The sequence below is a fragment of the Hippoglossus stenolepis genome, chromosome 14 (genome assembly GCF_022539355.2).
Source record: "Hippoglossus stenolepis isolate QCI-W04-F060 chromosome 14, HSTE1.2, whole genome shotgun sequence".
NCBI classification, from domain to species: Eukaryota; Metazoa; Chordata; class Actinopteri; order Pleuronectiformes; family Pleuronectidae; genus Hippoglossus; species Hippoglossus stenolepis.
The window spans coordinates 5,004,854-5,026,188 of NC_061496.1; the positions used below are offsets into that span (position 1 = coordinate 5,004,854).

Genomic DNA, 21,335 nt, shown 5'->3' on the forward strand with positions numbered 1-21,335 from the left:
GAGTTCATGCTGACGTTTACAAAAAAACAAACAAAAGAAGCAGGAGGTAAACATGAAGCAGAGTGAAATGTTGGTAAATGTTTGTGAACGTACATAAATCCAATTAAAGGAGAAATCACATTCTGGAGATTGACTCCAGGCTTTTACTGCCCATAATGTATGTCTCTGATGTCACAATGCAATACAACACAGTACAATCCTGAAGGTAAATTGAATTAAGGCAAAAAAACAAGATACTGATATGCACTGGTCACAAAGACCATACAAAGAAAAGACCGATCAATAGAACAAAATGTAATCAGACATTATTGCAAATACTCCTACTACCTTTCTATTTTCTTTTTATTAGTAAATTCACAAAATACTCCAGTCTGCGGGAAAATGTACTTTGACAATATTTTATTTTACACAGATAAACAAACTTGTAAGTAGCTCTCACCATCAAGTGTTGTTGCAGTACCTCTAGCTGCCTCTAGGCTTCAAACTCTTTACTTTTTTAACTTCCTCCCCCCCTCATGTGTTTCCTTCCCCACAGGCCCCTGCCCCCCCACCAGTGTCAGCGTGTCCCTGCAGTGTGATGGTAATGTGGGCCATGTATCCTGGACCCCTGCCCTGCCAGCAGACCACTATGAGGCCACAGCCGTGGATGACCACGTTCACACCTGCACCTCAGCTGGAACCAACTGCTCCCTCACTGACCTCCTGTGTGGGGAGACCTCTGTGGTCACCGTGGTCACCGTGGAGAGGGGGTGCAGGAGCGAACCCAGCCTGCCGGTCACCCTGCAGTCAGGTCAGAGTCGGCTGTGTGTGTGTTTCAGTTAGACCAGCTGCTGCTTCCAGTCTTTAGGTCAAGCTGTGCTAATTGCTCCAGCTTCACTAGAGCTACTTTCTGTACAGACATTAATACCAATCTTTTCTTCGGAGGTTATACTGTTGTACACAATGTTAATCAAAGCAATGTAAAACTAGGAGAGCATTTTAGGTTTCACATATCACTTCCTGGTTGTTTTTATAAGCCAATTGTAAAGCAAAGGTTTTTTAAAAACTTTTTTCCCTGTCCTAGTTACATTTAATATTTGACATTTAAATTTGACAATTAACATTTAGACCTAGATTCAACATTTATGACAAAGTTTACAAGTATTGTTGCTAATGTTGCTTTTATTGAAATTGGGCACCGCTTCGTTCCGACAGTGATATCTCTTGCTATACATCTTGCTTATCAATAAAAAATTTTTTTTTACTGAGTCAAATTAAATGTATTTGTCATGATGCTACGTGAAACTTAATTAGTATGTTAATGTAAATCATTACTTTCTTTGTGGAATATGGAATATTATCGTATAGATGCAAATATCTTTTTTTAATTCAATTGTTTCCTTTACTAATTGTGTGTTTCCTTTACACTATTTTCTAAATGTGTCTCTCTTGGTTCCTCTCTTGCCCTCAGTCATCTGTCCTCCCACCAACGTGACCGGAGTGACCACTTGCACGAACAGTGACATCACAGTGAGCTGGACCCCGAGTCCTGAAAGTGGTGTCAGCTACATCCTTCACTCCCAAGAAGACGGTGGAGTCAATGCCAACTACACCACAACGCAGACGTCCCACGTGATCACCGGGCTGCAGTGTGGCGAGTCGTACAATCTCACGGTCGCTGCGAGGGACCCTGACTGCACCAGCGACCTCAGCGAGCCCATTCAAATCGAGACAGGTCAATGTCTGGATACAACTGTGAAATAACAAGACAATGATTTTACAGAAGCTGGCTTTATTTATTATTGTATTTCCCTTTGTACCTTTATCTCATCTCTTTCAGCTCCGTGTCCCCCAACTAATCTGACTGCCACTGCCGAGTGTGGCACCAATTCAGGAACGCTGACCTGGGCGCCGAGTGCCCACGCCATCTCCTACACGGCCACAGTGACGGGTACCCACGGTCACGTAGTTTCCTGTTGGTCCAACACAACAACCTGCTCAGTGAAGCTGGACTGTGGTCATCAGTACTCTGCGTTTGTGGTTGCCACCAGTTCGACCTGCAACAGCAGTGCAGGGGAAAACATCACATTTTACTCAGGTACATGAAACCTGCTGCTTCCTGCAACTCTCTGATCAGGATTCTGAATAATTATTTTTGTTTTGAACCTGAGTCCTTTCCCTCCCACAGCTCCCTGTCTACCTGACCAAGTGGTAGCAGAACTGGACTGCAATGTCAACTCCTTCGCGGTGCGGTGGAGGGGGAGCATCGGCGACGTTGGGTCTTATACTGCAATCGCCATTGGCAGCGATGGCACGCGTGGGGCTTGTAACTCAACGAACACAAACTGCACCATCGAGAACCTGACATGTGGCCTCACCTACAGCGTCGTCGTCACGACATCGTCAGTCGACTGTGGCACCATCGAGGGCTCCGACTACAGCGTGCAGTCAGGTAGCTGAACCTTTTCTTCTGGCATTACAGCATATTAAAGATTTAATAGGTAACAATCCTTCATTAAAATGTTTAAAAACAACTAGACCTATGATTTATATTTTGTGGACTCGTTATCCAAAGATATTAAAACCCAGACAAATCCACAATTTTATTCAAGTTAACGAGACATTTCATTTTGGTCGCCTTTTAATTGCATCATGACGACTTTACCCGAAGCTTTGTCCATCTCTCGACGCCTTATAATGAATCCTTCACTCTATCTCTCTCATTTATCCTCCAAATCTCCAGCCGCCTGTAAACCAGACAACGTGACGGTGAACCTGCAGTGCAGCACCAACTCGGCGTCTGTAATCTGGGGGAACTCGGGTCCAAACCAGACCGAGGTGGTGACAGCGGTCGACAGCATGGGAGGGATCACCACCTGCAACTCCAGCAGCTCCGTCTGCATGTTCGACCAGCTGACCTGCGGAGAGACCTACATCATCAGTGTGGTCGGCCACACGAACTCATGCAGCAGTGAACCGGCTGTGGCACAACAGCTCAAGACAGGTGAGGTCAAGCTCTCCCTGTCACACACACAAACACCAAAATATTGACAACGGACATTTTGTCTTTGCGAAGAGAAATGATGTTAGTGCTTATCTGTCATTTGAGACAATACAGGAGTCTTTGTCCATGGGTCAAACATTCATGATGCATTCTCACGTGTGAACACACTAACCTAGAGCTGTCTTTATGTGGTCGGATCCCTCGGAATGGATGTTAATACTAAATATCTAAAGTTCTGAAGTACTTTGCTGCAGTGAAGACAGTAAATTGACTTAGTTACTTTCATTGACTTGTACTAAGCAAAGTTTGAGTGATGCAGGAATTAATCGTGTGAAATAGTAACAGTACAAGACATTGAGCTGAAAGTGACCCAGACACTTCTTCACTTCTTCATCTCCTCCTCCAGCTCCGTGTGTTCCCACCCGACTCTCAGCACAAGTGGACTGTATGACCGGCATCACCGCGGTCGTGTGGGACTCTGCACGCGGTGCCACATCTTACACGGTTTACGCTCGGGGCAGCCTCGGCCACAATGCCGAGTGCACCGGCACAGACACCAACTGTAACTTCCCCAGCCTGGCATGTGGCCAGGACTACAACATCACTGTGGTGGCTCGCCACGACTCCTGCGTCAGTTTGGTCAGCGAGAACATCACCGCCACAACGGGTAATAAAAACACAAGTGCAAATACATCAATGGGTTGATGTGTCCGCTATAGCTCCTAAAGTACTAATAACAAGCTATAGAAAGATTTTTATTAAAAATAAAGCCAGTTTTAACTAGTGGCACCATTTTAAAGGATCCAAAAGACAGAAGCAGGAATGAACAGAATCAACTGAATTTGAGAATCGGAACACACTTTAAATAGATTTGAGTTAAGACATTTAATCGTATATCTGCTTTACACATGACCCTCTCTCTATGTATTTACCTCTCCCCATCTGTCCAGGTCCTTGTCCCCACAGTGCTCTGGAGGCAACACTGGACTGCAACACCAACACAGCCATGGTGTCCTGGACGCCCGGCAGCGGCATCCTGTACTACAACGCCTCAGCCGAGGCCTTCAACATCGTTCATGAGCAGACCTGCTCCACCAGCGGTAACTCCTGCAACATCACGTCTCTGCGCTGTGGGGAGAGCTACAAGATGAGCGTCAGCGGACAGGGACAGAACTGCCCCAGTCCGGGCCTGGACTGGCACAGAATCAACACAGGTGAGTTGTGAAAGAGTTCACTAATTTCTAAAATAACTTGAATACTTACTTTTACCTAATCAAACTCTTTATTCACTACTTTTAGCCATTTCATTTTAACTGCAGTTTCGGCAAAAACGTAATGGTTTCAAATCTTTATCTGTCACTTTCAGCGTATTATTTTAACTATTTGAAGTATTATCCAGTACTTTAACCCGACTGACCATTTGTCTCTTGTTCCCTCAGCTCCCTGCCCCCCCACCAACCTCACGGTCAACTCTTCCTGCCAATCAAACAACATCGTGGTGTCGTGGCAGGCCTCGCAGGGCTCCTTCACCTACATGGCTGTGGCGGTGGATGCACAGGGCCGCCAGTGGTCCTGCAACACCAGCAGCACCAGCTGCCAGATACCTAGTCTGCTCTGTGGACAGCAGTACCAGGTCTATGCTGTTGGTTCTGTTGGAAACTGTTTTGGAGCCAAAAGTAACATTGAAGTGATTCGTACAGGTCGGTATTTAAATCCAACAGTTATTCACTTAATAGCCATGTTGCCTTTATGGAGAATATAATTATCGCTTGAATGGAACATGTCATTTTCCTGCCAACTGCTGTTTTAATAATTATATTTAAGTTCATTCAAGTGAGCGATGACCAGTTCCATGTCCTCCTCAAGAGCTCACGTGCCGCTGTGGGATCGAACCTGTGACCACACGGTGACGGTCTGATTTCTCTGACCCCTCTCTTTGCTCTCTCTCTCCTCAGCTCCGTGTGTGCCACAGAACATACAGAACCACCTCGACTGTCGGGCAGGTGTCCTCAACGTCACCTGGCAGACGACAGGTCACCTTTTACAGTCCCGTGCCTCCGCGGCGAGCAGCGAAGGTCACGTCGGCACCTGCACAACGGATAAGCATTACTGCGTGGTGCCTGTAATGTGTGATCTGACCTATAATGTTTCAGTGGTGGCTGAAGATGAAGCCTGCAACAGCTCCCAGAGCCCCATGGTCCAGGTCCTCGCAGGTAGGTTCTATTTGGTTTGTCTGTCAGTTTCTTGTGTGAAAAGGTTTGTGTACAGTCAGACATTATGTTTCCTCTCTGCTGTTCCTCATCTTTTATCGTCACCTCAACTTCTTCTTTTCCCAACTCAGCTCCGTGCCCTCTGTCGTCGTTCCTCCCCACTGTCAACTGTGGCACCGGCGTTGTGTCTGTAACCTGGAACAACAGCGTGGCGGGAGTCGAGTACACGGTGTCAGCGGTGGACAAAACAGGTGAAACGCACAACTGCACCGGCACAAACAGCGGCTGTGATCTCAGCTCACTGGAGTGCGGGACAAAGTACAACGTCACCATCACACCGTCCAGGAATGGATGTGTGGGCAGAGACAGCCCCACACAAGAGATCACAACAGGCAAGGATCAGGCATATTAACTTTTATCCTTTGATTTATGATTTAAAATCCTATTTTTCTATTTTTTTATACATTTTCCTCTGTATTTTTCTTATTCTTACATTTTATTTATCTATTTGTGCACATATACATTTTCTCATCTGTCTCTGTTGGCCTCCAGTTCCCTGCGTACCCACAATCTCGGAGGTGGAGATCGACTGCCTGACCAACACAACCTGGCTGATATACGAGGAGTCTGGGGGCGCCGAAGGTTACGTCGCCACGGTGACGGACACCCTGGGTGACGAGGTGATGTTTGAGTGTGATGTCATATCGGAGGGGTTATGTGCTGTGCCGCAGCTGAAGTGCAGCAAGAACCTCACCGTCACGCTGAGGGCCCGCGACCAGCAGTGCTCCAGTCCACCCAGCAACGCTGTCCTAACAGAGACAGGTGAATGAAAAACATCATAAAAGCATAAACTGAAATGAATATGAGAATTATTCCTACATTTTAGAACAAGAAAACAGGAATTCATCTTGAATAATCATAACAGACATATTGTGCCTTCAGTGTTGCAGTTGTCACTTTCCAACCACATTTTGTGTTTTCTTTTGGGGGTGGGGGTCGTCAAACATATATTGATGAATTTGTTGTAATTTTAATTTAATAAAGCTTTAAAAGGTTTGTGTTAAAACAACAGAGACAAGTCACTGCCAAAGTAAATAGACCTTTATGTGGAATTGTGCAAAATGCCGTACCTGCTCTGTATTAAAAGCTCTGTTTACCTATATTTTGTTTATTCATAAAAACATAAGGAATCCTATTTTCTTCCTCCTTCCCCAGCTCCCTGCACCCCTCAGGACGTGCAGAATTCTTTGGGCTGCGACAACGCCACAATCAGCATCTCCTGGTCAGCCGTCCCCGGTGCGGTGGCGTACACGGCCACTCTGGAGGAGATGAATGGAAACACCACCTGCTGCACCACACCGGACACCAGCTGTGACATCTCCGATCTGCCGTGTGGAGAATTTTACTTCCTGCACGTCAGAGCTGAAGGACGAATCTGCAACAGCTCCCAGAGTGAGGCGGACATCACCCGGACAGGTGTGGAATACACAGTCACACACAGGTCTGTGCCAGAGGCTGTGAAAAGAAATGTGAATAAAGAGTAACATCTGTATCGACCTCTCTCCCTCAGCACCATGTGTTCCTCAGAACCTCCAAGCCAGTCTGAGCTGCAGCGACAATGTGGCCTCGGTGTCGTGGGACTACAGCAAAGGGGGGCAGCTGTACCAAGTGACAGCAGTAAGCGCTGACGGTCACGAGGAACAGTGCAGGTCCCATATGAACCAGTGTGAACTGACAGGCCTGCGCTGTGGACAACTCTACAACGCTACTGTGACCGGAGAAGACATCGACTGCAGGAGCAAACCCAGTGAGAGTGTGACGATCAAGACGGGTACGTGCTGAATTCTGTGTTCGTGAATTCTATTGAACTGTTAAGTTTGTACATGTGCTAGTGTTTAGGTTTCACATGGAACATAACTTATCCAGAGCGACAAATTTCAGAATTCTTTGGGGAAGCTCAATATCTCCCCCGAAAAACACTTTTTGTTTCTCTATAGCTATATTTACATTTGCCTTTACAGCTCCTGAATTTTTTTCCCCGGGAAATCATTTCATGACATTGTGTGTTTAAAGCACCAAAAAAAATGTTTTAAGGTCAAAGTTTAAGGAATAGTGAAATTATGGGAAATGTTATTGCTCACCTTCTGGCCAAGAGTTTGATGAGACGATAGATACCACTCTAATGTATTTTATGGTAAATATAAATGTATTTTATGGTAAATATAAATGTATTTTATGGTAAATATAAATGTATTTTATGGTAAATATGTGTGTTGTCATCTTCTCATTCAACTCACAGCAAAACAGTAATAAGCCATATTTCTCTTTTTCTGAACACCAGGTATTGATCTCCAAAATGAAATTACAGTTTTAATCTATTCAGAACAGAACAAAAACTACTTAAAGTGACAAAAAGCACGACACTCAACTTTCTCTGCACCTCTCCTCACCAGCGCCGTGCACCCCTGCTAACATGTCCTCTGTGGTGGACTGTGAAGCCAATTCTCTGGTCGTGTCCTGGTCTGAGAGTCCAGGAGCCGACTCCTACATCGCCACAGTGCAGGACAGGAGCGGTCCGGCCACAACCTGCCAGGCCATGACCGAGGGCCACTGCAATGTGACGGGACTCGGCTGCGGTCAGATCTACGACGTCTTCGTGGTCTCCTCTGACGGATACTGCGACAGCCCGCCCACTCCTGTGGTTGACACAGCTGCAGGTAGGAAAGAGGAGGGTGACAGATGTGTACAGATGATGAAGGTACAAGCTGATTTTTAGAGATGAAGAGGGAACCATCGCACTGTTGCAACTGGTGATACACGACAATGAATGATCAAGTAAACAAAGAAACGCTGTTTATCATTAGAGGAGTTGATATGTTCTTTTTTATTCTAACTTTACATGTTAAATAAATGAAATAGATGATGATGAAACATTTTGAAAACCTTAGTGGACTAATTAAAATGCATTTTGATTTAAAAAGCTACTATAATTCAATAAAAATCAGCTTTTATATTCAGTAGCTTTTCCGTATTATTGTGAAAATGCTTGTTTTTAAGACTAATGCTCAATATTTGCAGTAAATATTTGTATATATGTGTAAATTGTGGTATTAGTTTGCTGTGTCACTTTTTTGTACTATTTTCATGTTAATTCTATACCTTGGGCCGTTTGGAAGGAATTTTCTTTTTGTGAAATTTCAAGAATAAGTCGTATTTAAGAAAAAAGTCATAATCTAATAACAATTATGTCATAATTTAAAAAGAAAGAAGTCATAATAAAATATCAGGAAATGAGCAGCAAGGAGAACCCGTACTCACCCAAGTTTCTTTCTCTCTGGATCCAGAATCTTGTAACTTGGTTTATAGGATTGTCATTGTTTTTTTTTTAATGTAAAGAATGGATTTGAAGCAGATTAAAGTCATGACTGTCTTATCTCATCTGTCTTTCATTCAGCTCCCTGTGAACCAAGAAATATCCAGGCAGTGTTTGACTGCTATATGGAGACGGCCTCTGTGACGTGGTCCCCGAGTGATGGAGCTCAGTCGTACGTGGTGACGGCCGTCTCCGCGTCAGGTCACAATGTCACCTGCGACACCAACACCACCTCCTGTGATCTGGACGGGCTGAGCTGTGGTCAGAGCTACACCGTGTCTGTGGAAGCTGTGGGACAGACCTGCAGCAGCACCGGTCACATGACGGGACCGCTGGTCACTGGTTAGACTAAAACCATACTTCCGACTCATGGTGGTTTATTTTTCTGTTTTTCATACGTAACGGTTGGTCCTTCATCTGTCCTTCATCTCCTCTTCCAGGGCCGTGCATCCCTGAACACATCAGCACTCAGTACAGCCTGACCATCGGCCAGGTGCTGTGGGACATGTCTCTGGGTGCTGATTACTACACAGTGGCGGGCGTAACAGAGCAGGGCCTCAATGTCTCCTGCAGGACGATTGACACCTACTGTCCCTTGTATAACTTAAACTGTGGCCAGGTGTACAACGTCAGTGTCACGGCAAACAACCACGTGTGCCAGGAAGTGGCCACTTCGACAGAAGAGGTTGAGATTGCAACAGGTGAGAAAACATGTTGTATATCTTACTTTGTTCTTAACAATCTCAGGACTTCATTTGAATTGGTCTGCAGGGATATTGTTGTGATTGTGAAGATGAGGGTCAAGATTTTAGAGCTTTGTTGGTTAACTCATCAACAAAAATAATCTGCAAACATTTTGTGAAGTCAAATACCAAAATAATAAACCTCCTTTATTAGAGCTTTTGGCGATTAGAGGTCAAAGGTCACGGTGGCTTAGCAAAACATGTTTTTGGAAATCATGTTCATTTCTTGAACATGATTTCTCAAGTCTGCATTTCCAGAATTTAATTTAAAATTTGACTAGTTGTCACTTGGACTTATTTACCTATCAAGTTTTTCATGTTGACCTCCTGAGTTCGGAGATACATATATAACTGAAACTTCGCTGGTCGGCAGAGGCATAAAAGCACAGGGCTGTAATTCAAGTTTTAACTATGCATCTTGGATAATATCAGTGTCTGCATCATTAAACCTCTCCTGCCTCTTTCTCTGTCTCCAGAGCCTTGTCCGCCCAACAACGTGGGGACCAGTGTTGACTGTCAGAGCAACATAGGGACCGTGTCGTGGGAGACCAGTTTTGGTGCGGTGGGCTACACGGCCCATCTCGCTGGGCGCAATGGCGACTCCCTCTCCTGCTACACTACTGAAACCTTCTGCAACATAGAAGATCTCCACTGCGGAGTCATCTACTACACCAACGTCATCGCCGTCGGACAGATGCTCAACAGCAGTGTTTCCACCACTGTTCTGCTGGTTGCAGGTATCGTATAGTGAATTCTAGTAAACATCTAGTAAACATTAGAGCAGGCTACTTTCTCTGAGAGATGACGCGAACTACGATTTGGAGCATAGATCAGTGCAGCTTTAAGATGTAAACAATGAAGCTGGATCCATGTCCTGTATATCTCTGTCTCTCTTCTTCCTGTAGCTCCCTGTGCAGCTGAGAACGTGATGGCTAACTTGGACTGCAAGAACAGCACAGCAGAAATCTCCTGGAGCCCGGCCAATGGAGCCAACTCCTACGCAGTGACTGCCATGGCAGCTGATGGCCACCGGGCTTCATGTGAGACCACCGAGGACCTGTGTGAGCTCACGGAGCTGCAGTGTGGTCAGACGTATAATGTCAGCCTGACAACCATCAGCGACCACTGTCAAACTGAGAGACACACTAACGCCACCTTCAGCACACGTGAGTGGAGTGACATCGTTTAGGGGGAAGTGAATGGAACCACTGACCCTGAGTTTATTCTGTATTAATACATTTCTCTTCAGTACCGAATGCTTTTATTTCTTAATCGTGACCCTCACTTAAACTTCTTGTCCAGGTCCCTGTAAACCTTTACATGTGGGAGTGGACCTGCAGTGTGGGACGAGTACGGCCAAATTGTTCTGGGAGGAGAAAGAAGATGTGGAGCTCTACATGGCGACTGCCTCCTGCAGCATGGGAACTCTGCAGTGCAACTCCACCAACTCCACCTGCCAGTTCTCAGACCTGCAGTGCGGGGAGACCTACGAATTCTCTGTAACTGCATATGGCAACATGTGTTACAGTGAAACCAGCAGCACTGCAGAGATCCAGACAGGTACGAGGACTGTGAATTAACTAGAGAGGGAATTGATTGATTATGTGTTTGGTTTAGTTGTTGGTTTGCTGAATAGATTATGCATCTTTCTAATCTATTAATTAAAATGTCCATTAGCTACCCTAAAAACTGACCACATTTCTCTTTTGTTGCTGTAACTTCTTTATTTTCTTGACTTAGTCGTAATTTATTTGTTTTCTCCAGAATTCCCTTAATCTTATTTTAGTTTTTTCTTGAAAAGTGACTCATCCTAATATGGAAATAATATAATACTATAATCTCAGCCCTAACTGAAGACTGAGACAGTGTAAAACCATGTGACACTCCTCCTCCACCAGAACCCTGCCAGCCAACGGGCCTGACGGTCGATGGGTCGTGCTACAACGACACGCTGGTGTTGGATTGGACGACAGCTGCAGGAGCATCAGTGTACGTGGTGACGGCGACGGGAGACCTGGGATACGTCACGTCCTTCCAAACCAATGAGACAATGATAGAGGCTGAGCTGCCCTGCGGACAACTGTTTACCTTCACTGTGAAATCCCAGGACGATCGATGTGACAGCGCCGCGAGTCTGCCTGAAGAATTCAAGACAGGTACACGTCTCATTTACCTTTTTGTCTCTGTGCGGATCTGTCGGTGGGTTCATGATGATTCAACAGGTCGCCTTCTCCTCAGGCCCCTGTGTCCCTGAGAACGTGCAGAGCTTCACACGCTGTGAGGACAGTCTGGGCTCGGTCAGCTGGGCCGCGAGCGACGGAGCAGAGTCCTACTTGGCCATTGCGACGGCAGAGGACGGCCATACACACATGTGTGTCACAAACACCAGCAGCTGCACCTGGGACGACTTGCACTGTGGAGAGACGTACACTGTTCACGTCATCGCCAACGACTACATGTGCAGCAGCCTGCCGAGCAACAGCACTTCAATACGGATGGGTAAACATGATTTTAAAGTGTACAAGTCAAGAAATCTAATTTAATAATATTTCCCGACATTTTATAAATCAAACGATGAATAGATGTGCTGACATAATGATGGGCAGATTAAGCAATAATGAGAACAATTGTATTTGCCGCCGGAATCACAACTAAACTTTGTCTTTGTGTTCGTAGCACCGTGTGTACCCCAGAACTTGGAATCGTCTCTGAACTGCTCGATAAGGGTAAATACTTTAACTTTTGATTCACATCAGGTAGATTTTAATCAAAGTGGTGGTGAAGACAACCATTCCCATGATTCCACACTGCTTTATGGCATCATCAAACTGGGTCTTTTGTTATTGTTTTCATTGAGAGACCCATCGTGGCCAAAGCTGCAGCGTTTGAGTTTATATCATGGAACTAAATTAGAATCGAATCTGTTTCTCAGGTGGTATCTCTCACCTGGAATGCCAGTGAAACTGCAGAGTTCTACATCGTGACTGCAAAGAACAGCAATGGCCACAAAGTGCAGCTCAGCACAAACGACACCTGGACTTTCATCTCCGAGTTCCTGTGCGGCCAGGAGTACTTCCTGTCTGTTCAGGCGGCAGACTCTGAGTGCACGAGTCAACCCAGTCCGCCCTCTGTGCTCAAGTCAGGTAGATCCTTATTTAATACCCACGAAAAACTCTACTGCAACACGCACAAGCTGAACCGCACTCTCCTAATGTCAACTGGCCTTGGCTCCAGCTTCTCGAAGGACAAGTTCTGTTTTCATCCAGTCTATTCTCCCTCTTTACCTCAGAGCCCTGCCCAACCACCGGCGTCTCCAGCTTCATGAACTGTGTCTCTAACATCGTCATGGTGTCGTGGATCAGTTCAGCTGGGGCAGAGTTCTACACCGCCACGGTAACGCCGGAAGATGACCAGTCAATTGACTGCTGGTCGGACAACACGCAGTGCGGCATGCCGAACCTGGTCTGTGGTCAGAACTACACAGTCACCGTCATCGCCTCCAACCAGGATTGCAACTCTGACCCCAGCGAGGCCGGCATCCTGCAGTCAGGTGCGTTACAGTCAGTGAAGATGGGTTGTTATGTAACTAGTTCGGGACAATGACTATTTTATTCTCCATACTTCATGATTCTTCTCCTTCATTCTTTATAACTCTCAAAGATGTGTAAATCTTTTTATGCAAGAAAGAGGTGACCTTTTTTTGTGCTGTCACTCACCATCAGTTTATTTAATTTTCTTTTCTCTCTAGTTGTGGATGTTTTAATTTGACCGCTCCTTGTCTGTTGCCAAAACAATAAACTGGCAGTCATTTAAACTTTATATTCCCAAACGTCAGGTCAATGTTCTCGGTTCTTACTAAAGGAACTCATGGTGAGTATTAGTCACAATAGAATAAAATGATCTCTCTCCTCTCTCCAGTGCCTTGTATTCCTGCTGACGTGGATGTGGCGATGGACTGCTCCAATAATGAAGCTGTGGTGTCGTGGAGTGCCAGCCAGGGGGCTCTGTCTTACACGGTGGCGGCTCACAGCAAACAGGGACACTTGTCCTCCTGCGAGACGGCAGGTCTTACGTGCACTCTGACCAACCTGACGTGTGGACAGACCTACTTGGTCCAGATATCGGCGCAAGATGATATCTGCTCGAGTTTGCCCAGCCCAGTTACAGAGGTCAAATCAGGTAAAACAGGTGTAATAATAATTATTTATTTACTTGTCTCATATGTCACGGCCTTGTCCAAGTCTGATTCACACACCCTCCATGTCTCACCTCCACTCACTCAGCTCCCTGCACACCCAGCATTGGCTCAGTGATTCTGGACTGCTCCACCAACTCGGCCCTCCTGGACTGGGCCTTCGCACAGGGTGCCGTGGTGTACAACGCAACAGCCCGGTCCTCCAGCGGCCATATTTCCACCTGCAACACCAACTACACCAACTGCGAGCTGCAGAACCTGCAGTGCGGTCAGACCTATAATGTGATTGTCGTTGCCTCCAACGAGAACTGCAGCAGCCCCCCAAGCTCCAGGTTACAGGTGGAATCAGGTGAGGTTTAAAAATACAGCAACAGCAACATTTTATTAATTGATTTCATTTAAACTCAAATTAGAGTTTTCAGACATGGATTCTTAACACTGGTGATTTATATAATTATTATATTAATTAAAGCTTACATATCCTGGATATTGGTGCTGCCATCTTATGTTTTTGGTGTAATTTGGAGGCAGAGTATTGGCAGTGGTGATCGTGGTAGAAAACCGTGATATTCAGGTTTCACAGATTCTCACACTCGACCAATCGTGGGTCAGTCTCAGCTGTGAATCATGAAGTTTCACCCTGTTTTTATTTCATCAATAAGAAGTTCCTTAAATGACAGAAAATTACAAAAACTAATTTAACGTGTACTTGGTCCACGTCCCATCCATGACCTATACTGCCGTCAGCCACCAGGTGCTAATAGAGATGGTTCACCTAAACTGTCATAACGTCCATTTTTATTAAAAGTCAATGGCTGAAACTGACCTGCTCATTTTAAAAGATCTGGGTATTTGTAGGTCTGTAGCATGAATGAAGCATCAACCTTTCTCTGAAGCCTAAATATTCTGTAAGCGGACAACTACCCGCTGACATTAAATCACAAATAACTGAGTCATGACTTTTCCTTCTCTCTGCCAGTGCCTTGTCCTCCTGAAGGAGTTGTGGCTGCACTGGACTGCTCCACCAACACAGCCCGGGTTGACTGGCAGTCCAGCATGGGGGCCGATTCCTACATCGTCCAAGCCTTCTCCATGCAAGGACACGAGTCCGGCTGCGAGACGCCCACACAGTCCTGCATCCTCCCAGACCTGTTGTGTGGCTGCACCTACAACATCACTGTGATTGCTGATAACAGCGTTTGCAACGTGTCAAGTGGCATCACACAGATGAAAGCAGGTAGGCATAAGTAAACATGATAAAAAGCTATGTAACAGATTTAAAGCCATGTTCTCTTTAATTGCAGCCTTGAAAAATATAATAATTGACTTGTTGGGTCAGGATCTTTGTGATTTTACTTACTACTCACTGTATATATGCATGAATCTAATTTGAGCAAAATAGCCGTGTTGTTTTCTCTGTATTGAACCAATATCGACCCTGAATCATAATGTAAGACTCACACTTCTATCTGTGTCTGTTCAGTGCCCTGTGTACCACAGCAGGTGGAGGCCCGGGTGGTTTGTGAGTCCGGTGGCGTGGCCGTCTCTTGGGAGCCAAGCAAAGGGGCGTCGTCATACACCACAGTCGCCCAGGGCAACGGTGGCTATGAATCAACTTGCAACAGCAGCGTGACAACGTGTCTGTTCAGCGACCTGCTGTGTGGCCTCAACTACTCCATCAGTGTTAGTGCTTCGGACGAGACCTGCTCAAGTGCTAGAAGCTCTGATGTGGAGATCAACACATGTAAAATCATGTTTTATTTGTTGTATATTTATCTGTAATAAACAGCTGTGGCAGGTTATATTTGAACTTTATTGATACCTTTATATAATCCTAACTTTCTGTTTATCTGCAGTGCCGTGCGTACCACAGGGAGTAACAGCGGAGATGGTCTGCAGTAATGACACAGGCGTGGTGTCGTGGGAAGAAGAAGAGGGCGTGTCCTCCTACAGGGTGCAAGCCTTTGGGCCCGACGGTCACAGGACTGAGTGCAACAGCACGGAAACCAGTTGTCAGCTCCCCGGCCTGCATTGTGGTCAGCTCTACAACCTGACACTGATGGCTCAGGACGGAGAGTGTGACAACAGTGTCGCTCACCTCGACCTGCAGTCAGGTAAATATAAAGCATCACGTTTTTCAGTTTGATAGGAGTGCTGTTGTTTGAGGATTTTTTAGTTTATCTGATATTTTTGGTTAAACCCCAGCAGGTTTATTTCTATGTATATAAATTTCATTCACTCCCATTTGAGATATAATGTCTAACTCAACAACTCGGCCTCTAACCCTTTCTCTCCATCAGTGCCTTGCACACCCACTAATGTCAAGGCCTCTCTGCTGTGCCATTCAAACTCTGCTGCGGTGACATGGGAGCGAGCCAGTGGGGCAGTGTCCTATCTGGCAGTGGCCGTCACCGCAGACGGAAGTCACCAGACCCAGTGTAACAACACCATGACTCACTGTGATCTGGACGACCTGCAGTGTGGGCAGACCTACAACGTGAGCGTGTTCGCCCAGGACGAGTCTTGTTCAAGCGTGGAGAGCAACAGGTCTTACGTGCAGACAGGTACGGCACCTTATTATTGGTTATTTATTCTGAGGCGTGGTCGATTCCAAAAGTGCTTTCCTCTATTTTCCTGTTTTAAACTTCTGTCTGTTCTTTCTCTTTCTCCCCCTCAGCCTCTTGTGCACCACAGAACGTGACCGTTAATGCACAATGTGCTGAAGGAGCCATAACCGTCTCTTGGTCTCCCAACCCCGATGCCCAGTACTTCCATGTGGCGGCAGTGAGCAACACTGGGGCGAGACTCTACTGTAACTCAAGCAGCACGACTTGCACCATGAACAATCTACCGTGTGGACAACACTACAACGTTACCGTGCTGTCTGTAAGAGACGACTGTGAGAGCCAGCCGAGCGCTGTGGTCGAGACTTCCTCAGGTAAACTTCACACAGTCATGAAAAGTATCGGGGGGCCTATGCATACCCAGTGTGCAATGTATTTAGGCTCTATATACAATATATACTATATTTATCCTACTTCAGTTTCATTAAGATCTCTAACTCAGTGTTTAGTGTCATTGCTTCATTGTAGAGCATCAGACTCACCATCAGCAGCACTGGAACACACTCAGATTCTATTCAGATTGTGCAGCTGATTGTTTTAATATATATAATTGTTAAATATGTAAGTGTTACAGTTCTCAATCTACATGCTCCACAGCTCCATGTATGCCCAGCAACCCTAAGAGCCACCTGGACTGCGTATCAAACTCAGCCTGGGTGACTTGGGATGACGCAGACGGAGCCCTCAGCTATTTTGTGTACGCTGAAGAGATGAACGGACACAACTCCACCTGCACGACCACCTCCTCTCCCTGCGAGGTGCCAGATCTGAAATGTGGGACGCGCTACACCCTCCACCTCAAAGCCACGAACGAGCACTGCCACAGCAATCACAGCGCCACCTTTGAGCTAGTGACAGGTGGTTACAATTTTTGAAAGGTTACAAGGATAATTTTGGAGTAAGCATTTTACCACATGAATCCATCAATCAACCATTGGATAAAAGTCATGTGGAGCACAAACCCTCATGGCTTGTGACCCCCCTTTATTCAAACTGTGACTTTAAATGCTAAATATCTCTGACTGTTGTATTTGAATAATTATTAGTGGTAAAAACTAAAATATGAATTACATTTAGTCTTGTAAAACAATTTATTTTCTTCCTTTCGGTCCCAAACATCTGCTTGTGATCCCTCAATCTTATATTGTCACCTAGAGGGGCCCCTAGGTTGGACATCACTTGGTTTCCCAGCTGATCTTCTACAATATAGGATTTTAGCTGAGCTTTGAACTATTTAAAAAACTGTATACAAACAAATATTGGAAACACAAAGTTATCAAAGACTTTAAATCCTCCATCTGCTTACTGGATGACAGTCGCACTATCTAGTGTAATTTTTGAATTGTTATGTGGCCCCTCCTTTAGGTCCTTGTTCTCTGACGTCCATCAGTATAGCGACAGAATGCAACAACGACACCATCCTGGTTGATTGGGAGAACACAGTGAACACAACCCTGTACGTGGTGACCGCTGAGGGTCACGACCAATCCCTCATTTCCTGTAACAGCTCCTCTGATTCTTGTGAACTGGAGGATGTCCGCTGTGGGATGCACTACAGCATCATAGTATCAGCTTCGTCTAACAGGTGCAGCAACCTCAGGAGTTCTCCAAAGAAGATTCAAACAGGTAACGACCTCACACATGGGACATTTTCTCCGCTTCATACACAAGAATGAATCTTTTTATCGAAGCTCATTCCACACCATCCCCTCTAGCACCCTGTGTACCAGACAACGTGACAGTGGTTCAGTCATGTGAGGAGAGTGGGGTGACAGTGACGTGGGGACACTCCCCTGTGGCCACATCCTACCAGCTAACAGCCACAGGAAGTGACGGAGACATGGTCAACTGCAGCACCTTAGTGAACAACTGCACCCTGGCTGATCTGCACTGTGGTCAGTTGTACAACTTGAGCATCACAGCCAGCGGAGACAACTGCACCAGCCTGCCCAGCACCTCGTCCTTCAGATCAGGTAGAGATATTTTCTGGAGGCCATGTTTTTATTGCTGTTTGTCTGACTTTCATCAGGATCACATAAAAACTACTGAACCTGTTTTCTTGACACTTGGTAGAAGGTTGAGGTACAGGCCAAAGAAGAGCCCAGGAATATTTTCTACTCGTCTGAATCTCTTTCACGGTTTCTGAATGTTTCGCTCCCTGTTTGAATCGGAGTCCTCTGTCTGTCCTCTCAGTTCCCTGTCAGCCCTCTGGTCTCACGGTGGACATCGATTGTGAGACCAACTCTGCTGTCCTGTCCTGGGACGCCTCTGAGGGCGCCGTGAATTACTATGGCTGTGCCCAACCCCAGGATGGAGACGCACTCTACTGCGACAGCCCGGCTCTTTCCTGCACCTTCGACGGCCTGGAATGTGGAGAAATTTACAATTTCTCAGTTGAAGCCTCTGACGGCTTCTGCAACAGCTCGTTTAGTTCACCTCTCACGGAGGGAGCAGGTAAAGGTTAAAGCTAAAAAATAAAAAACAAAAATTGTGGTATGAAATAATAACTATGGGAGTAGAATTTGTGCAAAAGTAAGTTAAAGTGTTGTTTTAGTCCTATTTATTTCCCAAAAATAATTGTATTTATTTAATTGAAACTGTGTTTTGGCACAAAGTAATAAGATTTCAGTTTTTTAATAATCAGAAATAATCAGTCTCAATCTATAGTTTGTTTCTTCCCTGTCATTTCTAATTGTACACTTAATATCCTGGTTCACAACACCTGAAGAACAAGAGCTAAACAATGTAACTGGGCTCATTCTGTGAGTAACCGTCTCTTTCCTCCTCAGTTCCGTGTCCTCCGACTGCTCTGAATGTCCGGATGCAGAAGATCGGCCAATATCACTGGGCCTTCACGTCCTGGGACAGCGTCAACTGCTCTGATGTCAAGTATCTGGCGGAGATCTCTGGTCGAATCAAAGACGACCCACATGCTCTGATGGAGGTCTCTTCTTACTGGCTCCCCAGGAGATACTTTGAGTTCCCGATGCCTTGCAGCACAGCTTATAACCTGACTGTGCGCGCCGGAAACTCAGCTGGGGTCAGCGCACCTTCCGCTGCCTTCGCTGGAGTCACAGGTAACTGTACTCACTGTGTTTATAGTGTAATATGAAGCTGCAGCAGTAATTAATATTGTATATTTTAGTTCAAAGTTTGCTTTGACAGTAACATTCAGTTCGTAAAATGACAAATGCAATGGTGTCATCGTTGAGCCTTTACCTTGTTCTGCTATATTGTTAATTCTTTTTTGAATGAAAATCTTTGAGATTAACACTTATTCACACACAAACTCACTCACTCACAATACATTTGTTAACAGCATTCTTACTGTTTCCGTCCCAGTCCCCTGTCCTCCACAGAATGTGAAATACAGCGGCAACGCCCAGTCTGCTGTTCTGTCCTGGGACGCGTCACTGTTTGCCTCCACGTACACTGTCTACGATACATCGGAAGGAGGCCACGTCGAGCTTTGCAGCACCCCGACGCTCTCCTGCCCGCTGACAGACTTCAATTCCAGCGCCACGGAAGTGACGGCGAGCAACGCTTGGGGAGAGAGCAACCCCAACGCAGTCATCACAGGTCAGACGCAGCTCAAAGATATCTCTGTCATTTCATTCAGTCGGTTCTTACAGGAGATTACACCCAGTCACCAAAGTTACATAGAGCAACAACAGATGGGTGAGGAAACAAATCAACACAGATGATCAGTGAACCATCAAACTCATTTTGAAGCTGCTATTGGAAGGTCGAAAAGTTGCATAGTGTTGCTTTAAGATGGGGATGGAAATGAAATTGATACCAATACAAAGCATCAGTATTTGACTGGCCCTCAATGATGGAAAATACTGATTGTCAGCAACTTAACAGCTACAGTTCTCCCGCCACTGCAAAATTTAAACAATATACTATTTAACTTCCACTTCCTTCTCCTTTTATAACGCACGTTTCTCATCTTCCTCAGGTCCAGTTGGATCTCGCAGGAGAAGACATGTGCGGGAAACTTACAACAATGGTAACTATAATGTTAAATATTACAGAAGCTGCTTTCAGACATGCACTGAATTGCGGATAGAGTCAGAGGCTCTGGACTTTCTCCTGCCAGCCCCCGAGAGAAAACTCTGGATAATGTCCGAATGAACCCATTTCTGTGTTGTTGTTAGCTCGTCTGGAGAATCTGCTGCTGCGTATGTGAAATATGTGAAAGACAAACTCCGGAGAAAGTCGTACAATTGGACGGACATTCTCTGGAGTTCATGTCTGAAAACGGCTTTTCTGTGTCTCACAAGCCAGAGATTTTATTGTACATAGTAATCAGTAAAATTCCTCCTTGATGATAGATGTGTGCTATTCAACAACTATTCATTTATCACTCATCTCTCTCTCTCAGATCTTGAATCTCCGAAGGTGCTGAATGTATCAGTAAGTGGACTTTCTGTTTATGTGAAGTGGACGACGGTGAAGAGTGCAACCAGCTACACACTCAAAATTCAGGACCAGAGTGAGATGTCAGTGGAAGTGAGAACCGTGGAAGGTGATTTTTACGTAGAGACTGATCTCAAGCCCCGCACCACCTACTGCTTCCAGGTTGCGGCCAAAAAAGATTCCACCCAAACCCCCTACTCCACCCGACGCTGCAGAACCACCGGTGCCTCCGAATGAAACGGCACGGATCCATCTACATATACACTGGACTCAGCAGAAACACCACAACACTGCTGACACTGCATGTTTGTCTTCTCTGTTCTGTAGCGTCCATTACAGATGTGTTACCAGTTCAATCTCTGAGAACTTTAAGTGGAAAAGTGTAAAAAATAAAGTAATTACATCTGCAAAACAGAATTCTTCTCTCTGGGGTACGTCTTACATGTCTCAAATACATTATGATCAAACCTGATGAAAGAGCACCTTTTAGATTTGAATGCTTACGAATCTTTGTTAGCAATAGCTTGTATACATTCTCATAATTGTGGCTGGTATCATAGCAACATGTTGGCTCCATAGCTGTCTAACAACGTATTGCAGAAATTATATATTTATCAAAAATGGTTTTATTATTAGATTCTCTGGATGATTGTGCAACTAACAGAAGGTAGTGTCAACAAATAAACAGATAATTTATCCAGCAATGTTTTTAAAACCATGCAGTATATTTTCTTTCACGATGTCAATATCATTAAAACACCCCTCTGTAAAAACATCAGTGGTGA

General features: G+C 45.4%; 1 protein-coding gene across 1 annotated transcript; it reads left to right on the forward strand.

The window, feature by feature from the left end:
• The first annotated feature begins 12,628 nt into the window (after positions 1-12,628).
• On the forward strand, positions 12,629-21,307 carry LOC118121174 (fibronectin type III domain-containing protein 7-like). Its single transcript, XM_035176889.2, has 16 exons — positions 12,629-12,859; positions 13,228-13,488; positions 13,593-13,853; positions 14,484-14,741; positions 14,988-15,248; positions 15,361-15,618; positions 15,805-16,068; positions 16,182-16,442; positions 16,726-16,986; positions 17,494-17,754; positions 17,844-18,101; positions 18,322-18,582; positions 18,918-19,205; positions 19,471-19,707; positions 20,090-20,140; positions 20,516-21,307. Exons 1-16 carry the CDS (start codon positions 12,631-12,633, stop codon positions 20,785-20,787), a joined length of 3,942 nt encoding a protein of 1,313 aa, XP_035032780.2. The 5' UTR covers positions 12,629-12,630; the 3' UTR covers positions 20,788-21,307.
• The last annotated feature ends 28 nt before the right edge of the window (positions 21,308-21,335 follow it).